This window comes from Daphnia carinata, chromosome 9 (assembly GCF_022539665.2).
Source record: "Daphnia carinata strain CSIRO-1 chromosome 9, CSIRO_AGI_Dcar_HiC_V3, whole genome shotgun sequence".
NCBI lineage: Eukaryota > Metazoa > Arthropoda > Branchiopoda > Diplostraca > Daphniidae > Daphnia > Daphnia carinata.
Genome location: NC_081339.1, coordinates 2,851,478 through 2,870,606, shown reverse-complemented (window position 1 = coordinate 2,870,606; position 19,129 = coordinate 2,851,478). Strand labels below are relative to the sequence as shown.

Here is a 19,129-nt window from a genome sequence, read left to right as displayed (position 1 = left end):
TTTGGGAGTTCAGCGTGTGCGTATTATGCGCTTACGTGTGTGCTGATGAAGCCATTCATGTTAACAGTTCACATTTGATTATTGATTGGTATTCATACGTCGCCAAAATTAGAGTTATAAGAGATTAGAGAAAATGAAGTAACTTATTATCGTTTCATTCTATTGCTTATACGCCCCCCACACAACGTAAAATGCTTGCCCTTCCTCCACACTTACCTGTGTCCTTGTACTATGTTGGCACGTGTAATTTTAGAGTATAGGAAGGTAAAATTCGAGAAAAACCACATGTCGCTTTGATGCAAAATAAGAACACCAATTTGATTGAAATATGTTGATTTATTGGAAGGAGTCACTGCAGATACACTGAATAAATAACAAAGCCATAATGTGCACCTATAATGACGAGTGCAGTTGGCCTATAAAGCCCTATCGGCATTGTGATTCTGAAATCAGAGACGACGATAGTGTATGATAATAACTTTCGTTTGACATGCTGGAGATCTATGTTAAAGCAAGCTCCTTTCCAACTCGTACTCGGAACAAAAAGAAGAACGAAAGACTCAACGTTGTAGAGAACTCTCTCCATCAATGGTTTCCCTCTTTTTAACGAAACGGCCGAAATCACTGCGATCGATTTCGTCCAGGTTTCGTTTGGCGAACGTACCGAAATTTGATCTATCAATTTCATCTAGATTGCGCTTTTGGCTGCCGAATCCCAGCCCACTAGTGTAAAGAAACAATTCGTTTAATTCAAATCATTTATCATAAATAAATATTTTTTAAAAAATCTCTTACGTCAACGAGTCTAGGCGTTTCTCCATACCAAAAGAGGCACCGCTTAGTGAATCCAATCCTCTGTTTATCCGCAAAAAATCTCGTGGTTTTTCTAAATCAAATTTTAAAGAGAACAGTTCAATATATTGACCAATACCCTGTGATATTCTTAAAACTAAAGGAAAATATAAAACGATACACTTGGCCTTTGAAAGCCATAAGTTAATTGTATCAAGCAACTTGCCTCGGTAAATTGCTCGAAGTAGACTGCCTTCCCCTATTGAATCGAAACCGCGAAGAATGTGCTGACCACCTCCGAGTCTATCCAAATCACGCTCCCGTTCTACTCCCGCCGCCTCGTCACTCTACAAATGAAATTGAATGAGGTGAATAGAGAGGAAACTGGCAATATATGGTCAACTATTGAGCGCCTTGTCACGTTCTTTAGACGAGCTATTGTTAAGAAACATTGAGCCTTTTTACAACAAGCCATACACGACCACCTCACAGAAGCGAACAAATAAGGAAAATGAAGCAGGAAAACAATTTTTTTAGGATAAGAAAAGGATCTAAATGGGTACTCGTTGCCCTGTAGAAATAGAATTAGTCAAGCCATTTTCAACCAAGTTTACAGATTCTGATTTAACGTGTCAGTGTTCCGAGCAAGCAGAATTTTCAAAACAAATGATTAATAAGTTAAATATGAAAATCCTTTAAGAAAGGCCTTCAACAATTCACGTTCAGTTAAGTCGAGTATGTCACCGTCAAGCAATAAGAATAAATACTCGACCTTACGTGTATTGCTTAAATGCTTTCTTAAACTAAAGATAAATCTGTATAATTACCTGAAACTTCATTGCGGTAACCCCATTGAGAACGAGGATCGCAACGGCGACGAGATTGAACTTGAGGCAGTTCATTGTTGGAGGAAGTTTAATTCTAAATTTGACAGCGTCACCTTGTACGAAATAACGCAAATCAAAGACGATGAATGTTTTGGGGAGCTCCAACAAGATGCTTGTCTTGCGTTTACTTGTTGCCTTCTGTCCTCAAACGTCCGCAGTGCTAGTCGTTTTATACGGCCGCGGCTATCGGGAAAAAAGGGGCTTCGAAGAAGTCACCAGAAGGACATCTGTGGCTTGCAGCTATTGTATTCTTATATAGGTTATCTCACGTGCACGTATTAGGTGCTCGGTTTATTCTTCATTTCGGAGGCTGATAAAATTCCAGGAAGTTTTTCTTTATTGCAATTGTGATTGACAACTGATGCGACCGTATGGTCCTCAATATCATGAATTACATTCTCGCTGGCCTTGTAACAAGCTTTTTATAAGAATCAGGCAAGGAAAAACGCCAGTGATTTCAATTCTTAAATGCTGTATAAGTTATACAACTTTTTAATCGGCATGCTGACCTTCTGGAGAGGTTACAAGAAAAAGGACAATGCGAAAATCACGAAATTAATTGAAAGGTGGGTGGGTGTGCGTGACTAACGGTTTTTGTCAACGACAATCAGTGCTCCTGACAACATTCACTAAATGCTCACGGGCTTTTGCTTCCAATCAATGTTATCACTGTAGGCTGGTTCTCGTCTTAAACAGTTCCTTTGATTAGCTTAAGACGAATTCCTAATACATTAAAACAGGTAGGCAATCAATTCTCTTACATGTGCAATTCTATTAAGCATTACATGTTATTCATTGAAGTATCCTGAATGTATACAATCTTCTTTTATCAAGCTGCTTTTTAAACTATTCTCGGTGTTTAAAATATTATTAATGTGTAAATTTTTAACCTCAAAGCTTAAAAGAATGATCAATTTTTGCCTTTTGTTGCATTGAACGAAGAAAGAAGAAGGTTAGCAAAACTTTCTTGGGGCTATTGTTGATTAGGCTTATCACATCACGTAACATGACACAATAATCCAAGCGCAAGTCAAGTCTGAGGGGCTGCTAATGGTAGCTCTGGATCACCTACTTGCGATATTGTGTATCCCATAAGCGACATATCTCGGTAATGTTATTATGTCAAACATCTAAACACCTAGATCATAGCTCACCCTTTACATACGTACACCCTTCAAACAAAGAAATGTTAATAAAGTTTGAATCATCATCATTTTGAATAGATGTGAATAAAGCAAGAATAGGGAAACAAATCCAACTGTTGACGTAAAATGTAAAAAAAAGTTACGGGTGTTCTATATCACGTAGTACCCGGCCATCATCAAAGACGGCCAGCTTCGTAAGATTCGTCGCGAATCATTGTATAAGCCCACGTTGATTAGGTATCCGACACGCAATAACAAGCAACAATGCAAAGACATACGGAAACAAAGGTTAACCATATCAATGGCATTAAATCAATAAGACGTCATGCGAAGACTGTTGGATCGTTGCAGTGTATCCGATGCTCTCAGAAAACGAGGTTTCAGTTTCAGATCAAAGCCATAAATCAAGATTCATTCTTCTTTCTTCTCCTAAAACTAATAAAGAATACAGCTGTTCTCTAGATAATAAACAGCCGAAATTCATTTGATAAGACTGATTGGGTTGAAACAATTAAAAAAACGCCGCCCGCGTAAGACGGTGGCCACATGTTTGTCACTGAAGATAACACTGATTGGATTGGAAAAATAAAATCATTGACAATTACGACCCTGAAAATGTCATTTTTCGTTGAACGTTAGCCAATCACGCACGCTAATCACTCGTATAAGTTTGTATACTACTTCTCACTATCACTTAACTTTGTTTGTGTGTCTATCAAAACTGAAAAAAGGTTGAAAAGAAAGAGCTCCGGATTCTGGATGATGAAAATCGATTTAATTGATAGGAAAAGAATGACAGTGAATCGGGAACAACAAGGGGACAGGTAGAAGAATAGAAATACGCTACAAAAAGAGATTTTGCAGGTTTGTACAGTAACGCTCGAACAATAAAATCAAATTCCCCATCAAATGCTCATCATACAATGTACAGTGCAAACGTTATTTGACACACACTCATATTCCACAATTGTTACCGCAGAAGAAACAAATGAATTGGTCGGAAAGGGACCTTTTGTCACGACTTGTTTTGAACACGAAACGACGTATCAATTGAATCTAAGAAACTTTGGGATCGAATTTTTTCAACTCGTCTTTGATTGTGCGAATTAATTCGATGGCAGGATCAGTGTCACTTAAGCTCGGCCAAGTAGGATACGATATGGAATGGATATGAAGTGCTGGATGTTTTAAATGAGTCGCTTGTTGCCGTCCTGGAATCGAATGGTCGTCCGAACTCACAATGTTCGACGATTCGTAATGAACTGGAACGATGACGTTTTCGACATTCTTTGATTGCCCATTGAGTTGCACGTGATCTGGCGTTGACCACGCCCGTTTAGGCCTCATAAAATGCCGCCCATCTTCTTCAGCATGTCCAGCACTTTCAAGTACGACAGGTGCTGACGATATTTTCCTAGAACTTAAAAAAAAAATGTATTCAACTGACTGGAACAAAATAAAATAGTTTTATGTTACCCAAAAACACCGGCCGTCACGCACGATGGAATGAGACTGCCCGGTTGCCATCCAAGATCGTCTGTCGTAAGAATCAATTCAACCTCGTGAGACACATCGTCGGGAGTGTCTGGGTAGTCGCTGAAATCGGCCACCACTTCCTGAGTTTCCATTTCAACCGACGTCATAATCCGACGACTCGTTTTTAAAATGGACGTGTCCGTCGTTTTTAGTTTTTCCTTAGCCTTTGCCCTCTCCGGTGATAAAACATCCGCTTTGACCGTTCTTTTCCGTTTTAGACGACGGGTTCCCCGACTTGGCTGGATGGGTTCTTCTCGGGATAGACGATATTCCATTCGGTCAAGACTGCTCGACGTGGACGATGTCGATCCGGATAAAATGGCCGAAAGGCTGCTAGAACTCTGGCGATGCGCATTTCTTTCTGGCGCAGTCTGAGGCCGCAATTTGTGTTTAAGTTGTTTCTTCGACGTACTGCGTGCCTTCCGCACCCACGGGTCAGGATCCTCTTCTACTTCCGTGGAGTCTTTTGCCACCTACGAATGAGATTAGATCCATCTTGTAGTTGTAAGGCAAACCATCATCCATCAAGGCTACATCGTGCATGTTTTTCTTTGGATATGCAGACATTGCACGATAAAGGGGAAAAGAACTATCTCAATGTCGATTCCTTTTTTAATGATTGATTCGGCTTACAAGACATCATTGCACACGCAAGGCATTTTTGAAATTATACCAGTTGAAATAACGATTTCGTGGAATAGCTGAACTGAAGACGAGGAGGACCCATGCAACGTTTGTCACAATATTTCGTGTTTTACGTTAATTAAATCAGTTTTAAATTCATTGTAATAAGAAAAAAAAAACTGCACAAAACTCACCAGTTTTGAAACGATATTCTTCGATATCCTGGCGGCTTTACTTCGACTATCGCGAACAGGTTCCGATTGTAGCACGTGAGGAGAAGACTCGCCGACGGCCACATCTCTTTTATTATTTCTCTTCGTGTCCCTTTTACGACCATTCAAATAGATGAACACAACGATGACGATGACAATCAAAAGGACACCAACGACGATTCCAACGATCCAGTATTGATAACCCGTGCCAGCCCTCGTGGCTACGCTCGTCTCTTCTGCTCGCGAGAAAGCTTCACGCATACAAAAATAAAAATTGAAAAATGATGAGCGTTAATGACATTTCATTGTTAGGAAAAAAATAAATTACGTTCGGCTTGGTTGACAACGGACAGGCACAGGCTCACTTCCTGGGTGTCATTTGCCGGCCTGTGACATAACTGACGCGTGACGTCGACTCTCCGCACGGCTGCCACCGCCAAATAAGGTTCGACTAGGCGACTAGTAATGGATCCATCCATTGGTATTTGATGATGCCAAGTCGATAACGAATAGATGACGTCAATGTCCCCCGATCGTCGAGTGATATTATGGATGATGACGTGCGCTAGCGGTACCCCAATCCCTATGACGTTTGTGACATTACGTTGTTGGAGGAGGTCGGAGTACATCCTGCCAAGCCTCGACTGGATCAGCTGATGAAATCGGGGCGAGGTTTCATTCATATCTGAACGAATGATTGTCCTGATCCAATTGCGCGGTTGAAACGCTTCGACTGGCCAAGTGATGGGTGGACTTGATGCTTCTTTCATAGGTGGAGTTGGGGTAATGCTAGGAGATGTGGTGGCGATTGTTGGTTTGGGCGTTGATGGAGTCATGGTCACGACGGCTGTTTTGTATATTGTTGTAGTGATCCAGTATGTCATTCCAGCATCGGGATCATCACCAGAGCCACTCCAGAAAAAGTTGGGCTCATCCGGCAGTAAGCCACCCACGCCGTTGCCAGACGGGAATGGTGTGATCATAGAACTTTGTACAATTTCATCGCCATCGACAGCTACAATGTCCACCAATTCTGCAAAAAAGAAAAATGCACAACAGGAAGTCAGTAGAAAAAGAAATAATAAAAAAAATAAAAATAAATAATGAACTATTTATAGGAAAGAGCATAAGCACGTCAGGTTGAGTGTGCCGGAAGGGACCGAACAACCAACAACTCGACGGTTGCCATGGGTGACGCCATCGTTTATTCGTCTATACAGTCTTTTGTGTTGTTGTTCGTCGCTGAGGTGTTGGAACTTAAAAAAAAACATACCGAAACATAACTCTACTGGAACCCAAAACAAAAATAAAGGCAGGGTGAAATAACAATCGTTTTCTTTTTGTTTTTTCATTGACTTACCAACATCCAACGAAGACGGCAAAACGGGAGCGGATTCTGCGGCGAACCAGCCGACGGCCACCAATCCGACTCGAAATAGTAGGAGAATGAACGGACTCATGACGGACCCATTTCCATCCACCGATTGTCCACCTTCAGCAATAGAGACGATTTTCGTGCACTTGTCTTTGGCTGAATGATATCACAAATGAAGGTGGCGAGTAAACGATTGGACCAAAGGAATGAAGCAACTACTGGACAAGGATGGCACACCATGTCACTGGCATGCGGAGAGGCATCCGGTTTGTGAGGCGCATCAGATGGAAACCCATAGACAAGCAAAAGAGGAACGAGTGAGAGAAACGGGAAAAAGGTAAATGAATCGATCTCTAAGGCAGCACACGGACAGGTAGAATAGTGGAACGAGGCGTGGCCGATCATCGACATCACGTGACTCGCTGGAACAGACAGGTTCTCTGTGCGCGCGCAAGGGTCATTCTTTTCAAATGTTTCTTTTTCCTTCAAGTTGGTAGACGTGGAATGTTCAAGTTTCACATCCTTGGCCATTCAGGTCGCCTTCTTTTGTTTCTAAGACATTATCTGCCCAAATTTCTTAATTTCGGAACTCTAATCAGCTTCTATTATGTGCAGAATATTGCTCACGCGGTCGTTTGCTCTATTCATTGAGAACAAAATCCTTGATTAATAAAAAAAAAAGGAAAATAAAATAGATTATACCTTATCGATCCGAGGCTAAGAGACGAGTCGCCCTAATCAATTGTAAAATCCTAGCGATAAGCGCGTGAGTGAGTCGATAAGGGTGGCCATGGAGGGGTGACCGAGAAGCACTCTTGTTATCACTGGTTGGCGTGACAGCTACCCGACCCGCTTAAACTTCAATGCGGTTGTCTTGTTTCTCCATTTGAGCAGGAAGAAGAAATGATCCATAGTTCAACAAGAAAATTTAACTTGAAATTTTGTTATCCGGTTAGGTCATCAGTATGTGTCAATTTGTTTATTTTTCAAACTTACGTGGGACGGATGTAGGGCGGGATATTTCAGCAATCGGAGTTGGTTCTCAATGACTGGAAGAGAAGAAACGATTGGCTTTCCCACACACATGACTCGTATCTTATGTCTCATTTTCGTATAAGAGAGTGTTTCGTTAGAACAGTCCAGGTCAGTTCACTTTCGTTTTCGCCAGTCGTTAGACAATCTTTTATAGCCCACCTAAAAATACAATTGATAAACAACATGGCACGATGGCAACTGTTACTTATCACCACTATCGCCATTTACACAGCTGGTAAGTTCGCATTATTGTCCTAATTCATTTTGACGGAAGTTGCTTTAGTTCTAGACTTTTACCTTATCATCGGGCCCATAAAAAAGCTAGACTCGATATTTTGTAATCTTTTATGATTACACGACGGCATAGAGTACACCTAGAAACGATAAGCGCAAATTATTTTCGAACGAGGCAAACACAAACCGCAGTTTAAATTAACGATCGTTTGTTAAAACGATAAAATTTGAGCCGAATTGCCAATTGCATCAGGATTTATGGCAGGAAACGCTAAGGCAATATTTACACATTCCAGCTCTAAAATAGCGCAGTTCTTCTCCAGTCCCTCTTTGTTGAAATTATATTTTTTATTTGTTGAGAAAAGAAAAAGGGTAAATTAAACAAACGTGACTGCTGCAAAAGAAGCGTTCAACCGTGTGTACACACTGTGCTGGGCGGATATCCTGTCCGAAGAATATCTACCCACACACGCAAACATACACACCACAACACACACAAACGTAGCCCACAAACACGCACAAAAAAATAAAATGGGATGATCGAAAGGCTCAACGCATTAAATTGAGCTGTTATTTAATTGCCCTTTTTTCTTTGAAACGTTCCTGTTGCAGACGGACAAGCTAAATCAGCCGCTTCCAGCAGGTCGATTGCCAGCGAAAGGATAGGTCGTTACAAAAGTTTACTCACCGAACACTTTGCATTGCCGCGACACCCTTACCTCAACGAAGTTAATTGGATTAAAGCTCGTTCTGCGATTGTGGAAGAATTTCAGAAGATCCTGCACAACGTACCGAACGTAACGATGGAAATCCAAGACTTTCAAACGGAGATATCTTTCGTGCCCAATATGTCAACTGACATCAAAGGTCAGAATATCATCGTTACATTCTCTGGCAAAAATCGTGGCAAAGCTACCGACGAGATCCTAGTCATCGGTGCTCATTACGATTCCGAAGCCTCTCCATTAATCAGTATCGACGACAATGGTTCCGGCGTGGTAGCCATGTTGGAAGTAGCCCGCGGACTGGCTGATGCTATTGTTAACCGCAAAGCGATTCTTCTAAACACAATCATCTTTGTCGCCTTCGATATCCAAAACGTAATGAAATATTTCTTGCATATTTGTGTAACAAAATTCAAACTCCTGCTGTCTTTTTGCAGGAGTTTAGCGATGGCCTGGGGCAAACTGGGGGAAGTGATTTCTTTGTTAAAGAAAAATTGGCGACCATCCTTGACGAACAACCCAAACCAGGTTTTCTTGGAGCTATTGTCCTTGATTCAGTTATGAATTACAATAGCAGCGCAGGATCCCAAGTTCTTCCCAGTGGATTTGATAAGGTAAAAAATTATTAAATTTCTACTTTGAAATGAGTTTAACTGAACAATGTTTGAAATAAACAAAGTCATTCCCGGAAGCGTTCAGTCAAGTGCAAGCAAACATGTACAAGGGCAACTACGTGGCAATGGTTACTAAGGAAAGACTCAGGAGTCTGCAGTTGGACTACGTTATTGCGCAAGAATGGAACAAAACTGATACTCAAGGACAATTTCCATTAATCCAGCTGGAAATCCGTCGGACGGCCGCATCGCCCGCGTTATTTGAATTTTTGAAACAAGATCATGTGCCATTTTGGAATCACAACAACAACCCACTGCCGGCCATCCTTCTCACCGATACCAGTACGTATCTTGACAGGAGACAAATATTCTGAAATGACTTACCTTTAATGTCAATTCTTATGACTTAAGGTAAATGGCGAGGTGTCCAACGGATGTGCGGCTTGGAGGTCTGCAACAGCACTTCACTTTTAACTGTAGATCGGCTTAATATGCTGGACCAAGTTGTTGTGACACTGGACCACTTCATCTCAAAATCTCACTTGAACGGTGATTCTATAAAAACAATTCCTTACGCCAAGTAAAATGTATAAAATTTAAATTCTAACTTACAGATTCGGCCGCAATCGAAACGGGCAGTGGAACGTCAACCTATGCTAGCCTTTCTGCCACTCTTTTGACAGTCTTGGTCGCTTACCTTTTGTGAACTATTTCGGCTTATCTCTGCCACTAGCAATTACTGCATAGAAAAAGTTTCTGAAATAGCAGCAATTATAAAAGCGGATACCTTTCGTGTTCGCCAAAATTTCTTCTCATAAGATTTAATTTACAGTGCCAACATTACTGTGACAAATACATGTGCATATATTTGCCCCACAACACCAGTGACCTGAAGAGAAATAAAGAGCCTACTTCTTAACTTTTTTTTTGCCTCTTTGACTTTGGTTCTTGTGTTTTTTCTTTTTGTCTGGCTTAGTTTCGTCTTCGACGTTGGCTTCTTCAGGGGCATCAGGTAGTCGTCTTTTCTCACCACTTTTGGAACAATAAAAAAGAATTTAAAAAATGCAGCAAAAACATGTAGAATAATAAAAATTAAAAAAAACCTTTTCAAGCTGACGATTCCTTTCGGATTTTTGGCCAAAACATTGCTCCATTCGTTTTCGCTACCCTTGATAGTAAACTGAGAAAGATCGTCGAGTTGCAGTTTCTTTAATTCCTCCATTTGCTTTTCTTTTAGTTTCTGTGGTCAAAAATGATGTACATTAGGGTACCAGATTTATGTAAACTTAAAAGGGCTTACTTTAGCCTCCTCATCAAGTTCATCTGATAAAGGCTGGGCAAGCGGCTGTCCGAGGGACACCAAGTTTCTGCCAGATTTCGATTCTAGCGCAGCGGCCACGTCTTGCTCGATGACTGAAGACAGATACTGAGAAATCTTACGCATGGTTCGATTAAATAGGCCTAATAACTGTGTGCTTGGTAGCTCTAGTTCCGCAGCTAATTCATCGGCTGTTTTGTACTGCAATCCCATACCGATTAATATAGCCTGAAAACAGTAACCACAAAATTTAAACTACGTTGTTGAGTTCCTAATAAAGTTGTTGATGCACTTACCAGTTGAACCGCTGAAAAGTGAGTGTCACCCATGGAACCCAAACAATAGATTTTGGTGACATTCGGCAACAAGTCCATGATGAGATGATAATCGGCCATATTGCGGGAATAATACTCGAGTCGCTTAAGGTCGTACTGACTTAAGTGCACCTCGAGTTCTTGACGTGAAATATCTTTATACAAACAAACTATTAATCAATTTACTCTTAAAAGTCCCAAAACAAATTAGTACCAGAATGGGTGTCGTTGACAGCTTTATTGTGAAGAATGGCCAACGCAAGAGCTGGGCTCATTTTTCTGAACTGGAATCCCAACAGAGAAATAAAACGACGACGAAAATCCAACCAGAAGGCCTGGAGCCATTGATTGTCGGTAGGGATGGCATCATCTAATTGGTTGTGCAGAACCTTCAGCATGATACACGAATGTTCTCCCGTTAGGTCATTTGCTGTTTGTCTAGTTACAACATTTCACATTAATCATTAACTCAAAACATGTAAAATATGCGAAAATGACAAAGACATTGTCTACCTGATATAGACTGGTACAAAGCCCGCTTTCTTCCAAAACTTCAACAGAGAGCCAGTTAGACCGAACGACACACCAAGGTAGTCTAATCGTTCTGGTTTTCTTTCGCTGAGCTTCAATAAAAGCTTTAGCTTCCTGGGTTTTCCTTGATCTTTTCCTAGCTCCCCAACAGTTTCCTCGTTCACAATCTTCAATCCTTGATGTTCGGGCTCTTCCATTTCATCAATATTGACCATATTTTGCTCATAATATTTCTCTAACAGATCCAAGGCACGGCTTCCGTACCCCATTCCTTGGTAATCTGTATGCGTTGCAATGCGGATGACACGTGCTCCTGACAATCTTGGGAAGTCCTGATCGAGGAACTGGGTTCCCACGGTCCATGGGATCAAGTCACCAGAGGATCTCTGGCCTCGAGCAAGGCCTTGCATGATGGATGCACTGGAAATATCACCTTCCAAACAAACTTGAATGACACAAAACACTTCATGCGTTTTTCCTCCGGTTGAAGACAAGGGTCCAAGTAAACAGAAAAGATGGTGGGCTGGGGCATCTGATAACATCTGAAGATCATTCGGCGTGTTCTAGAGAGAAAGTAAGCATGGATTAGACGACGAGTAAAGGGCAGCATACCTACAATTTTGTCTACCTTGTAATGGGATGATACCATCAGCGACATGACTCGCTGAAGAAAAGCTTCTGACCCTTTATCGTAGGAAAACAACGCATCTCTAATACAAAAAATTGAAAATGAAATTAGCATAACAATTAGCAATTGACGGGCGAAGTATCCAGTTCACCTATCAACATAGTAAAGATCGCAGTTTTCTGGGGACGGACAACCTGCCGGCATCGGCGGAGCCAAAGTTGCGTCTAGACAAAGGAGATGATTAAGCCAAGCCTCTGTCGCGTCTCCGTTGCGATAACGAATGGATTCGTCCAAAGTGATCTAGGGAATAGTTTCAAGATAATAGATTCTGGAAGTTGATCACACTTGATATATATTACCTCAGCTAAGCTTCGGCCTACGAGTTTAGAATCGACCTCTTTCTGTTTAGTAGAAGCACCCATCGGTCGACTCTGTACTCTCAACTGCTCGATCAACTTGAGAGATAAAGATCGACCTGTCCCTTCATAACTAAACAACAAGTTACTTTGAATATTCTAGTTGATTATCAATCAAAGATGAACCTACCCATTTATAGTAGATGCCATAAAAACAAGATAGGGTCCGAGAAGGGCTTTAACTAGAGGAAGTGGAATCGCTGCTGCTTCGTCGATCACAACTAATTCTGCTTGGCCTAGTTTTGCCGCATCTGTCGGATGAATGTATTGGATGGTCTGCCGATGATCGTGAAACACATCAACTCGGACTACGGCTTTGTTGAATTCTGGATTGCTCGACTGCGTAATGCTGTAATCTTCGTGCTCGCTGTATTGAAGTGCATCAAAGCCTAAAACGTTAAAACAAAATAAGAAAAATGTTTTGTTTACGAAACGCCAAGTGGACCACCAAGTAGATAGGTTACCTTTGAAGATAAACTCAAAAAGAGTTTTCAGATTTTCCGGGCTTGGACTGGTGACAAATATGTTGGAGTAACCAAAGGCTACTGCAGCGGCCATTGCTAGCCCCAAAGCTGCTGATTTGCCTCGTCCGCGTGCAGCTGTTAATGCTACCGTCGAGCGCAAGGTTTTCTCCGAAATACACTCAACGAATTTGAGAACAGCTTTGGCCTGATAAAATGAAATTTTCCAATAAGATGGAGACAATCTTACAGTATGTTTTATTTTTTGGTTTACCTGATCAAGTGTGCAACAACAATTCAAAAGTGAACCGACTGGTTGTGTATCCTGCATACTGGCTTTCAATTCTTTCAGCTCGTTGGTAGTGTCAATTGCAGGCATAATTTTAATCTCAAAAGAATGAGACGAAACGGGCAAAATATTAAGCTGATCGTCCACAACCAGGCAACGAGAACAGGAGGCCAAAGATAGAATAAACCTAGAAATTGAATTCAAAACAGAAAATTTGGTGAACCACCAACAAAAATCTGGTGTTACATTAAATTTTAGTACCTTTCATTGAACCGGCCGACCACATCATTATGTGCTTCCGTCCTATACCTTGCATGGACATCCATGGCCATAGTATGGAGCTGTTTGAGTGAGTTGATGGATCTCAGTAACAGAACCACAAGACCACCACCCTCCACTGTTTCAATGGTCCGTGCAAGGATATTAGGAGTTAAAGCTTCAAAATCCTAAAAACATACTGGTTTTTTATATTCTCTTAAATCGTGGAAACTGTGAAACTGACCTGAAGAATGCACATTCCAAATGTGTTACCCAAAATCTTGTGGGTTTCTGCATAATAACAGTACCGAATTGTTGTTGAGAGAATGAAGAGTTCAAATGGATCATCTTCATTGACATCAACCTTTCCCTGCTTTCTCTTCTGTCTCATTTGTTTCATTCGCTTTTGACGATGGCTATGATTTTTTAAAATGACATTTACTGGTACAGAGAAAATTTTATAAACAAGTAATACCTGCTGAAACCCAAGTCTTTTTTGTAACACCACAGAACATTGGGTCTTGATTTGATAGTCGTCTTTGATAAAATATTGTGAAGGATAACCGTCTTGTAGAAACAAAAAAACGATATAATACGTCATTCACAATGGACCACACTAAATTAAAAATAATTTACCTGATCTTGGCCTTTGTCACCGACAACTACAAACATAGATCGATGCCCTTGTTTGACTCCGGTCTCAATTAACGTGCGGATTCTCTTATCCAATTCTTTGCGCACCATTTTTAACAAACAAATTCAATTTCTCTGAGAAGTCACAACGTTTAAATCACAGACACATGTGTGTCATGCTCGAATCAGACGCCGCCATTACTACCGAACCCAAGAAAGCCCTGTCTTGCCACTTCATTTATCTCGTGGTGGTCGTCGTCGAATGGACATTCTTTCTTGCTCCGGCTGTTCGTGACGAAACTCACACATGAAACCAGTGGTAAGTTATTTATACTTGCTTAACTTAAGACCTTTATACTTAAGCTATGCAGTTAGGTATGATGGGCACCAGTTGTACTTGATAAAATTGTTATTTTCCACTTGTAACTTTTTCAACGATTAGGCTAAAACGCCATTAGAGAATTTTGCACAAGTACCCACTTTTCCCGCCTAAATAATCCGTGATACTGTCGAGCGTAGAGGAAAAAATTCTAGAGTTTTGTGAAAGTCAAGACTTGATCTTGTTTGCTGGTGTCACGTGTGAATATTTTTCTAGAGAATAGTGTTAACTGATGAACTAGGTTTTGAAAATGAATCGGCCATGTTGCTTTCAGCTTGCCAACCGCGTGGTTGCATTGTGTGGAACGAAGTTCAGAAATCGCCTTCAAGTTCTTGGAGAACAAAGAATCGATATAGATTACATAGATTTTTTGTTTTAAGAAGTCAGTTTCTTATCTGCAAATCCAAATTGGGAAAATAATTTGACCCTCATATTGTTGAACAGTTTTGTCTAAGAGGCTCACAACGTGCTTTTCTTGAACGATTGAGAGGGTGGGATTATACCAGGACTGCGAAAGTTGTTTAGTCAAAGGGAAGCCACCGTGGTCATTGCCCTTTTGTGTAATTCTTGACGTCTATTAGTTCTCTGCCTTAATAGATCATCTCATTGATTATTGAAGAGTTGTTGCAGTTTTGCAGATTACTAACTTTATGCTAAGGCTCATGCTACGTCACGATCGTTATTAAGATTTAGGATAATTATTATTTATTAAAAATTGGTGAATACGAGTAAATTGTTTGGCATCGTTGTGATTTGTGAATTCTTTGCTTTCGACTTTCTTCATTTTTACGTTTTTAAATGTAAAGCCCATACGGCGCTTTTCCCCAGTAAATTTGGACGAGTTAGTAGAAACCTTGATCGCTAGGTGGCGAACATAGTTCTAAGTTTACAAAACAAATTGAAGTTCATTAAAGCAAGCCTTACTTTTTGCTTTCATGTTTTATAAATTTTGTGCCCCTTCAAATTGCAGCGGCTTCCCTGTTCCTGACAATCAGTCTCTATCCAACAACCCAGTCAGCTCGTTATCAATTTAATGGTGCGTGCCTGTAGATCGCTTTCAGATGCCCTGCCAAAGAGGACAATTTTGTTTACTTCGATACAACTCGTCTAATGCGCTTCATGTCTCTATTCGAGGCATCCTAATTTTTAGATTGCTTCTTACTTCACAAAATTTGGCTACTGTCAATTAGCCATTTTGATTACGCGATTTGGCTTTCAATGAAACATGCCCGTTGATAACCCGCTATTACATTGAGATCAGCCACCGCTCGCTATTTGACGTAACTCCCAACCGAATTTTCGTTTACGCATTGCTATCTGATAAGAAATGCTGACGTAGTGGGGCAAATCGTAGGCGTATTCATCAAACAGCACAATTTTTGTTTTTCTTTTTCAAAGTTTTCTTTTTGTTTTTCTTCGTCCCAGAAGTCCCAAACTTAAAAAATGAATAATCGAATATTAGGAGTATCTTCTCCAACTGTTTTTTTCTTAACCATCTGCAGCAATACCTTTTAAAGTTTTCTGGCTTTTGTTTTTGTATGAATCGTTTATCCAGCGATGTCGGGCGTATCGATTCCTTCGTGGCTGAGATATCCCACTTAAATGGTTTTCAGTAATGTTCTAATTTTTTTAAAAACTAAAAATTATGGGCCTAGTACTCGAAATTAATTTATTTTCTGCCTGGATTCACATCAAGCCTATCTGTTCACTTATTTTAAAAATTCGCCAGACTTTCTTTTACGCGATCGAAATCTTCGAGTTGCAACGTATGCCAACGAGAACTGCGACATTAGAATGGACACATTTATTGATTATTCGAAAGACACCACGAGCTAACGTTTGAATGCAAAACCAATGCCAGACCAGCAGCAATGAGATTTAAATAAAAACACAACAGAAAATGCTCGACTCGATGATGAATGAACGTCTTCATTCGGACGGCATGTCGAGAAAATATTCGTCAATGGACGCGTAAGGCGCCAACAACTTCCTCATTTCGTAGTCTGCGAGGAGGGCCGCGTAATCAAGTGGCGTGTGTCCGTAGACGTCGAAGGCGTTACCTACTTTTGCGCCGGCCTTGACTAAAATGCGAACTGTGGCCATTTGATTCTCCGTGACGGCCAGATGGAGTGGAGTCATGCCCGTTACTGTTGTCGCCCCAATATCGGCACCGGAGGCTATCAACATCGTCACTATTTGCGGGCTCCGAACGGCCGAATGGAGCGGCCTAAATCCCATCTGATCCTGGGCTTCGACGTTAGCCCGGCCGTTTCTAACGAGCAGATCAGCCAAATCTTTCCGTCCCATTGTGGCAGCCAAGTGAAGAGCCGTCTGCTTGTGTAGGCCGTCGGTAGCGTTGACTTCGCATCCAGCGCTAATTAATAGCCGGACGAGAGGAGCCTCCACGCCGTCTCTCACCGCTTGATGTAGTAGAGTTTCTTCCTGTTGCGAAGAACGAACTCTGCAATCAGCCCCGCGTTTGAACAATAATTCAACCACTGATCGCCAATTACGGCTGACGGCCAATTGCAGAGCTGTCTGGCCGTTGCTGTTGGAACGCCAGTACCAGTTAGCTCCGGCATTGATCCAGAAAGTGGCATGCAACGGCGAGTGGCACACGAAGGCCTGAAGAAGCCAACTCGACTTGGATTCTGAATTGAAAATTTAGATCTCGTTGTTATCTAAAGTTTAACAAAAATATATATTTCTATTTCGATTATTTTAAATAAATTACCTGTATCCGTAGGATAACAGGGAAGAGTAACCGTAGGATTAGTGGTACTTTCTTCAGCACCGTCGTCCGCGTTTTCGGGGCTTAAAAGTTTGACAAGTTCGGCTTGCCAATAGTCTAGGCTTTGCTGGATATCGGCTTGGACGGACAAGATGGAAGAGATTTGAACTTGGGTCTCTTGGAAAACGGAAGCGGCTTCCTTGATGGCGGCGTAAAGCAGCGAAGGATCTTTGTTGTCGTTGTTCGAACTTGCTCTGTTGAGCCGTACCGTCTTCGGCCAGCCTTGGGTGCTCGAAGAAGACGATGAAATCCGCTGTAAAAGGTGGGCCATTTGATGCTCGACCGAATTGATTTTATGCACGTCTGCGCGCATTTCAGAAGGGACTACGAAATTATCGTTCGGCTGACTAGCGTCAATCTACAATTGAATTTCAATTATTTTTGCTTTCAAAATTTAATTTTTAGAAATGTGATTAGAAATGAATTACCTTGGTTTGATGCGATGGTAATTGCCAGCGAGATAATTTCTCTTGTATTTTAATTTGAACAGACAGGACGGACAGTATTTGAAGCTGAGTCTCTCGAAGGACGAACACGGTGGCTCGGATGTCTGACCTAAGGCTGTCCGGAATGGCTGGAACAACAGCAGGTGGAGGCGTAGTGGCATCGACACGCGGAATCACCTTGGCGGAGGACGAGATTTTCTGCAACACGTCGCCTATTCGATGCTCCAGCGGATGGATGCCAGTGCCTAAAGGTAATTGGCGATCTCTAACGGGCAGCCTCATGCCAACGACGATGTTTGCTGCTAAGCAGAAGACGGCAAAGGCCGTTAATGTTGGGCTAAGCTCGTTAACCATGTTGGGTGAGCGTTGATGAAGCAGAGATGAATGACTCGCTGCATCACTGTCGGCCTCTTATGAAAGGTCCGCTTCAAAAGCCACGTTGATCAAATTTCAAATCTTTTAAAACATGCGAAAGAGATAAAAAATTTTAAAAGAAATAAAAAAGGGGGGGGGAGGATTGATTAGTCGTGATACATTTTGGACTAGCTACTTTTCGTCGTCTACGACCGATAATAACATCCGTATTAGTGATGTTTTCCTTGAAATCGTAAGCTTTTTTTTTTAATGTTTCCCTTTTAACCAAACGCATATTTACGGTCCCTTTTCTATTTTGCCTGTGAAATCTCCCCGTTTGTTACGAACAACTGATAAGAACACTACCAGCGCAAGATGATATTCTTTGACTCTTCCAGATTATAACACATTCCCCCCTCAAACAGACCCTAAACTCGTTCATAACAAAGATAATTTACATACTGGGAAAAAAAAAATTGCATTTTCGGGGGAATGTTTTTTTTGTTTTGTTTTGATAATGTGTTTATTAATAGCCAAAAATTCTGGGCTGGGGGACTAGAGGTCACGGGCACTGTGGCCGCCACCATATACATTAGTATGGAGCAAGTGCCGACTCGTTTTTCATTACTCCCACGTCAGTCATGTCGCTTGTGTCAATACGCGTATTTTTAGCAACCATTAGTGGCCGACTTTAGTAGCCCGGCCGTGAACCCGACGACCGTGCTAGCCATTTCATTTGCTCATTCACTCACGCAGGCTAGGATTTTTTTTTTTTTTTGCGGGCTGATTTGCAATTTTTAGCACCGGATGTTTGGAAAAATGTCTAAATTTGGAACCGATTTGCAAACGCCAGAATTTTTTATGCAAACGAATCAATCAATGAGTTGCCAAAATAAGCACATCGGTGGCTAAAAATATAACGAGATCAATGTCTACGTAAATGTGAAACGATTGCGGAAGACAAAAAATGCGACCCCCTTTTTTTTCCATTTTCCCCTTAAACGAAGTCGAAATCTTGCGGAGGTTAATGTATCGAGAGGATGTTGTCGAATAGCCTACACGTGTATGGTTGGTTCTTACTGGATCGATCAAGGTCGTTAAGGTTCACAAAACGTAAGAAAGAAAAAAAAGA

At 41.3% G+C, this 19,129-nt stretch overlaps 5 protein-coding genes across 5 annotated transcripts; 1 reads left to right on the top strand and 4 right to left on the bottom strand.

The window, feature by feature from the left end:
- Positions 1–316: 316 nt before the first annotated feature.
- On the bottom strand, positions 317–1,801 carry LOC130689063 (orcokinin peptides type B-like). Its single transcript, XM_057512086.2, has 4 exons — positions 1,620–1,801; positions 1,019–1,139; positions 796–886; positions 317–723 (listed from the first exon to the last, which is right to left on the bottom strand). The coding sequence occupies exons 1-4, from the start codon at positions 1,692–1,694 to the stop codon at positions 561–563; spliced, it is 450 nt and encodes a 149-aa protein (XP_057368069.1). The 5' UTR covers positions 1,695–1,801; the 3' UTR covers positions 317–560.
- Positions 1,802–3,577: 1,776 nt separating this feature from the next.
- Positions 3,578–7,017, bottom strand: LOC130689038 (uncharacterized). Its single transcript, XM_057512055.2, has 5 exons — positions 6,557–7,017; positions 5,525–6,229; positions 5,179–5,447; positions 4,301–4,833; positions 3,578–4,244 (listed from the first exon to the last, which is right to left on the bottom strand). Exons 1-5 carry the CDS (start codon positions 6,654–6,656, stop codon positions 3,881–3,883), a joined length of 1,971 nt encoding a protein of 656 aa, XP_057368038.1. The 5' UTR covers positions 6,657–7,017; the 3' UTR covers positions 3,578–3,880.
- A 699-nt stretch (positions 7,018–7,716) lies between these two features.
- LOC130689048 (uncharacterized) lies at positions 7,717–10,098 on the top strand. Its single transcript, XM_057512069.2, has 6 exons — positions 7,717–7,841; positions 8,453–8,940; positions 9,003–9,179; positions 9,245–9,521; positions 9,591–9,728; positions 9,794–10,098. The coding sequence occupies exons 1-6, from the start codon at positions 7,790–7,792 to the stop codon at positions 9,883–9,885; spliced, it is 1,224 nt and encodes a 407-aa protein (XP_057368052.1). The 5' UTR covers positions 7,717–7,789; the 3' UTR covers positions 9,886–10,098.
- LOC130689029 (RNA cytidine acetyltransferase-like) lies at positions 9,968–14,249 on the bottom strand. The gene is made up of 16 exons (XM_057512044.2): positions 14,031–14,249; positions 13,870–13,961; positions 13,639–13,810; positions 13,398–13,582; positions 13,122–13,323; positions 12,851–13,055; positions 12,517–12,775; positions 12,330–12,459; positions 12,122–12,270; positions 11,971–12,052; positions 11,325–11,905; positions 11,026–11,249; positions 10,794–10,966; positions 10,480–10,725; positions 10,283–10,419; positions 9,968–10,211 (listed from the first exon to the last, which is right to left on the bottom strand). Exons 1-16 carry the CDS (start codon positions 14,136–14,138, stop codon positions 10,088–10,090), a joined length of 3,069 nt encoding a protein of 1,022 aa, XP_057368027.1. The 5' UTR covers positions 14,139–14,249; the 3' UTR covers positions 9,968–10,087.
- A 1,942-nt stretch (positions 14,250–16,191) lies between these two features.
- LOC130689045 (serine/threonine-protein phosphatase 6 regulatory ankyrin repeat subunit A-like) lies at positions 16,192–18,032 on the bottom strand. Its single transcript, XM_057512066.2, has 3 exons — positions 17,626–18,032; positions 17,141–17,555; positions 16,192–17,057 (listed from the first exon to the last, which is right to left on the bottom strand). Exons 1-3 carry the CDS (start codon positions 17,995–17,997, stop codon positions 16,336–16,338), a joined length of 1,509 nt encoding a protein of 502 aa, XP_057368049.1. The 5' UTR covers positions 17,998–18,032; the 3' UTR covers positions 16,192–16,335.
- Between the last annotated feature and the right edge of the window lie 1,097 nt (positions 18,033–19,129).